Source organism: Mya arenaria, chromosome 4, assembly GCF_026914265.1.
Source record: "Mya arenaria isolate MELC-2E11 chromosome 4, ASM2691426v1".
In the NCBI taxonomy this organism is placed as follows: Eukaryota; Metazoa; Mollusca; class Bivalvia; order Myida; family Myidae; genus Mya; species Mya arenaria.
Genome location: NC_069125.1, coordinates 22,084,111 through 22,090,719, shown reverse-complemented (window position 1 = coordinate 22,090,719; position 6,609 = coordinate 22,084,111). Strand labels below are relative to the sequence as shown.

Here is a 6,609-nt window from a genome sequence, read left to right as displayed (position 1 = left end):
TTATTTGATGATGTTCAACAATATAAAGGCATTTTATCTTGTGTCCATGATATCATTCAGAAATAAAAGTGTACAAGTGTTATTAAAATTTGATTAAAAAAGTTGAATTTATGAGGTAATTTTTCCCCCTATGATTTGACCTAGTGACTTAGTTTTTGACCTGAGGTGACCCATATTCATACTTGTTCAAGACAACATGCAGATATATGTAAGTATTCTGACCATTTCATAACAATTTTTCTCTAAGATTTCACCTAGTGACCTAGTTTTTGAACCGAGGTGACCCATATTTATTATTTTTCAAGACACATAGGCACATAGTTTTAGACAATTATAGTATTAGCCATAATTGAGTAGAGCTGTTCTGCAGAGGAAACGTGGTTGACATAACTTGACCTTCACTTGTTAAAGTATTGAAATCTAATTAACTTACCAGTTTTACATCTTATAATCCGTGTCTCTTTGAAGTGTATAATTGATAATTTATGAAGACAAAAGCTCATTTATAAAGACATTTAATTAAAGCCATTTTTCGCACCATTCTTATAAGAGTTTAATATCTAATGCAAGTAGTGTAAAACAAAATTGGGTTTGATATTTCGGAAAAGAGAAAGATAAAACAAAATATAGTCTACTTTTGCAATCATTTAGTACTTGTCTTTTACGACAACAAGTTAAATGTCATTAATGTTGAAACAACGTAAAAAAATTAACTATAAAGAATGCATGAAGGAGAATATTTTCCATATGACAAGCCAAAAAAAACCAATGTTGGGTTGGGTGCAATGAAAGACATGTTGACTTGATATAGCTATGCAAATATCTTTCAATACCCTTATTAATTTTGTTTCATAGCCCATATTTATTGCCGATATTGTCAATGAAAATTAAAACATTATCATTTTAAAAGAAAAAATTCAATTCAAAACTTCATATTAACTATATATTTGGTACTTTTTAACTTATGAACATCTAATACTCAATAACACCTGATTAACAAAAATACATTTTAACTGTCTCATATAATGTAACGTTATCATTATTTGAATTTAAATAATAATGATGATATAAGGGGAAAATGCAGTCAAGCATAAATCACAAATTATTTTCAGATCAAACAAAGGAGCCAAATATTTATGGAATAATTTTATTAATATAAATGACAAACTCGTTTCACATGCCATACCCGAAGTGTCATAACTTTGTTGATTGATTATTCCTATCCTGCTGAGATCACCATGATCGCTGGCAATAAAACCTTTATCATACAGTTGAATACACTGTTCTTGAGTATCAAATTTCAACTACTTTTACATAAATGATTAAAAAGGACCAAAAAGCTGCACTCTCACAGATTGAACTTTTTTAATTTTTTGTCTTGAAACGAGCCAATTTTTGCCAAAATCCATGGAAACCAGTTATATAAGACTGCTGACGAAAAGATAGTTCGCAGATTTTAATATTTAAGTTCAAAAACTGAAGTTTTATGCATTTTTCTTAAACCGTTAGTAAAAGTTTAAGCCCTAAAACATTAATTTCGAATGCAAATATGAAAATCTACGAACATTTTTTTTGTCAGCAATCTTATATCATTGGTTTACAGATATCTACACAAAAACTTGCCCTTTCCAAGACAAAAAATAAAAAAGTTGTAAAAATGGTAAATCTGTGAGAGTGCAGCTTTAAGTAACTTAAAAAACAAAACAAATTTCAGCTCGTTCTTAATTCAATGTAACTTTGGGTGACCAACAAAACCCTAAAATAGGACCAAAATATAAAAAATCATAACATTAAAACAAAAACATCATCTTAAAGGGCAAGAATTATCCTAACAAATATGTAGAAAGTAAGTTGATTTGTTGAAAGACTAATTTGTGTTTTTTCCGCTCAATGTCATCATGACCTTGACCTTTGCCCAGCCGACTTAAAAATCAATAGGGTTCATTTGCTTTTCATGTCCAGCCTAAATATCAATTTTGAGGTCCTTTGGCCTAGGTGTTTCTTAATCTGCAAAGGCTTTAAGTATGGATATAAAATATATGTGAATTATTGGCTTGCTAGCATAACTGTTTTGGCTTGATAGCATAACTGTAAACAGGTATTCGATATAGGCCATTTTCTATAAATTTTTAAAAAAAAAAATGTAAAAAATGCAAATCGAGGGCTCAGCCTTAGACATAACTTCATGAAACAAGATCGTTAGGTAGTTATTTTTCAATTGAAAAAGGGGCATGGTTTTAATCAAGCTTAAATTATGTTCCTTGCTGTAAATGTGGATATTGTCTCTGGCAACATGTGTACCACGTTTCATTAGAATATCTATAACGGTTTTAAGGTCAATATGTTACAAAAACATCAATGTAGACAATGAGGCCAACACAATGACAATATATCATTTTTGTTATTTAAAACAGATAAACTAACAATAGGAGTAATGGCTGGTTTGGGCTGGGAGCATTGCACTGCAGTGCTATGATATGACCTAAAACTTGCTGAACTTGATTTTCAAGCGTATATTTCCAAAAAACAAATACGATATTGTATAACCTTGTGTGTTTGTTGAGGTTAAAAATGTTCATGTACCATTGAAGTTCTCTGTGTAGATGTGCACATAACAACTATCATATTTCCAATTTCATCTTCTAGAATTACAAAAATTAACACACACTTTATTGTAAATATGAATAAATACATTATGTTATAAATAGGGATATAACAAGAATCAAATATTGTCTAAAATTGATTGTTTATGATTGAGGTCATCAATGTAAATCAATTGTATACATGTAATCTCAAATTCGTTATCACTGTTGCTGTATTCTAAAAAATATATCTGGTAGAACAACAGTTACATTGTATTGCAGTCAGCTAAAATTCTCAAGGTTATCTACTATTTACTTCCATTGAAGAAAAATACATGTACAGCATACAAATTTGCTTTCATGTTAATTAATTACATTAATTGTTTATTTAATGAGAATGAATGAGTTTATTCCAATACAACTAGGGATTGAAATATGATCAAGAATATGGTAGTCAAATGTTAGAGTGGTTAAGGTCATCCAAGCACAACACTGATGTTTTTTTCAAAACTGCACTCATGGTCCCAACTTTGCTGCTATAGCTTCAAAAATTAGTCTATAGGAAACTTGTGAAAGCAACGGCAGGGCAAGTTTTTCTTAAGGAAACGATTTGAACAAACTTGATAGAGAAGAAACTTGTTAACCCCAGGGAGTGGCCAGTTTTGTCCCCAGGGGCATAATTTGAACAAACTTACTGGGGGACCACTGTATGATGCTGCATACAAAATATCAAAGGTCTGGGCCTAGCAGTTTCAGACAAGAAGATTTTCAAAGTTTTTCTTAAGTAAGTCTATAGGAAACATGTGCGCCCTGGGGCGGGGCCAGTTTTGACCCAAGGGGCACAATTTGAACAAACTTGAAAGAGGAAAACTATATGATGCTACATACAAAATATCAAGGGTTTCAAACAGGGGTTCAAACAGGAAGATTTTCAAAGATTTCACTATATAAGTTTATAGGAAACTTGTGATCCAACAGGTTTTGTCAGCAGGGGCATCATTTTAATAAACATGGTGGAGGGCCACTGTATGATGTTACTTACAAAATATCAAGGGTCTTGGCCTCGCCATTGTAGACAAGAAGATGTTCAAAGTCTTCGCCCTATAAGTCTATAGGAAAATTGTGACCTCCAGGTTGAGGCCATTTTTACCCCCATGGACATGATTTGAACAAACATGATAGAGGACCATTTGACAATGTAACATACAAAATAGTTAAGGTCTGTGTCTAGAGGTTTCAAACAAGCAGATTTTCAAAGATTTTCCTTGTTAACCCAGGGTGGGGCCAGGGGCACGATTTGAGAGGAAAACTATATGATAGGACATAAAAAATATCAAGGGTTTCAAACAAGAAGATTTCAAAGATTTCTCTAAATTAGTCTTACCTGTGACCTCCAGGTCGGGGCCAGTTTGAACCCCAGGGGCATAATTTGAACAAGCTTGATAGAAGCCAACAATATGATGCTACATACAAATTATCAAAGGGTCAAGGCTATGCAGTTTCAGACAAGAAGATTTTCAATGATTTCTATATAGAAGTCTTTAGGAAACTTGGTAACCCTGGGCATGGCCAGTTTTGTCCCCAGGGGCATAATTACAATTTTGGTGGAATACCACTGTATGATGCAAAAAATTAAGGGTCTCACCTAGCTGTTTCAGACAAGGAATTTTCTAAGTTTTTCTTATTTACATTTTAGTCTCTATGGAACTTGTGACCCCTGGAGCGGGGGCAAGTTTTGACCCCAGGAGCATAATTGGAACAAGTTGGTAGAGGACCACTAGACAATATAACACACAAAATATCTCAACTGCAGGCCTCACGGTTATTGTAAAGAACAATATATATATTTTTTTTATTTCCTAACAGTTGCCATGGCAACCTGAGTTCACTACGGAATTCATTAAACAATTCAAAAGGGCACATTCCATTAGTACATCCCAGAGAAGTTTCATTTAAATTGGCCAGGCGGTTTAGGACGAGTTGTTGTTTGGAAGAAATTGTTAAAGGAAGATGGAAGGACACCCAACGGTTTGGGATGAGAAAAGCTTACCCTAAGTTATGTGCTCAGGAAAGCTAGAAAAAAGGATTCTGAACAGTTATAACAAAATATAAGCCTGAAATTGAACTTCAGACATTGATTTAGGCAAAAATGTTCAAAATCATTTACGACAAGTAATGAAATATACATCGCACAACAAAGTGATCAAGAAACAAATATTCTAGGATCATCATATACACTTTATCCAGGAAACAGCAAGATGGACACATGAATGAATCAGATTTAAGTTTGAAAATACAACTAAACTTGCAAATCAAGTAAATTTTCCAATTATAATGTGAAGCATCAAAGATCATCTAGTTATAACATCTGTGTATCTGTGTCCTTCCAAAAACAAATGGCCCCTTAGGAAGAGATAATTATTTAAAACAAAACAGAAAAACAGCCTTCAACATGTGCGGTAGCTTTCAAAACATATAAAGTGTTCATCAGATCTGATTAGCAACATAAAACAAATAAACAGGAAATATCCATTCCTTTAATTAACCATTAATTTATTAATTGAGATTTAATTACATGCATACACAAATTTCTAAGCTCCTGGGTTCATATTCAATAACCAACTTAAATTAAAAAGTAAATCCAGTGTTTTTATTAAACTTTAGAATACTTGGCCACCAATGGAATGGAATCACTAAGGCCCTCTAAGGCATGAGTAAGGATAAGTATATTTGATACAACCCCACACAGAGAGCACATACATGTACATAAATCATCATATTCTCTGTGATATATAAAGAAACTAAACATTCAATTCTAACAGTCAACATTTACTTCTTCATGGCAAACCAGTTTAAATACTAACAGCACTTATGCCAGAGACATAAAATTTAATAATAGTTATTTGTTTTTGATTTAATAAATGTTATATATGCATCGCCAACCTACTAAATTTTTCGGCTCCGATTTTGACATTTTTCCACTGCGTCCTATCTTATATATTAAGGGTTTTTACCCGTTTTCTAACCAATTTTTTTCCTGCGTCCTATCTCTGCTAGCACCCTTTACATAGTATAATACAGTATTATATGCACCTGCTTATTTATATTTTTAATCAAGGAATTTTCAATTTACATGTACAAAAATAGCAGTTTGGTTAAAAAGTTTGTAAAAACTGCTAAACCTGTATTGCAGTAATGATTGAATTACTACCTGTATGTTTTTATGTGCAGCTAACCATTAATAACAGTGAAAGTGTTGCTCTTGTCAAGCTGATAAGATAGTACAGAAACACAAGCAGCTAGCACACAGCTTTGTATTTTTTTCACTGAAATTCTAACACCTGATTCATTTGAGTTGTCAAGAATTACAGATATACTAAATCAGATAGACTTCATTTGCACCAAAAAATGAATTATAATAATATAAACATGTCATGGCTCAACAAATTTGTTGTTTGTTCTGGTGGATGGTTGTTCTTTAAAATATCTTATTCTGATTTATTGTGAAAGCTAACAATTATTTTCTGAAAATTAACATTCAATTTCACAGTAGTTGTACTTTCAAGATCCACAAATTTAACAAAACACACAAATACAAAATATGTACAAAAGATTATTTTCATCACTGATCTTTCTCAAATGACAATTCATTTTTTGAGGAAGTCCTCTTGATCAACCCACTGCGAGGTCCCATTCCACAATGAAGATAGTAGCCAATCAGACTAGAGAGGCTCTGCATCACAATGAGAAGGAAGGACCAATGTGTCAGTGATAACGCTGATGTTACCATGCTCATGAACGTCACTGAAAAGGAAATATAAGAAATATTAAAAGAGGTGAAAAAACAAGTCGCCAATGCGGCAACGCAGCATTAAAGCCGGATTTTTTTATTTAACGATGCAATTTTGCAAACCTAGGATTTGAGCTAGTGACCTAGTGTTTTTAACCAAAGAGACCCATATTTATACTTATCGGAGATATCGTTAATGCTAGTGTTGGGAATCGGACAGAAAAAAATACTATCGAT

The 6,609-nt window shown here is 32.6% G+C and overlaps 1 protein-coding gene across 1 annotated transcript; it reads right to left on the bottom strand.

Annotated features, from left to right (window-relative positions):
• Positions 1-2,110: 2,110 nt before the first annotated feature.
• Positions 2,111-6,387, bottom strand: LOC128231213 (tumor protein p53-inducible protein 11-like; the record flags this gene model as incomplete). The annotated part of the gene is given in 1 exon segment (XM_052943727.1): positions 2,111-6,387. A coding segment is annotated over 1 exon segment (183 nt), but the record flags the coding sequence as incomplete, so codon positions are not given.
• Positions 6,388-6,609: the final 222 nt, after the last annotated feature.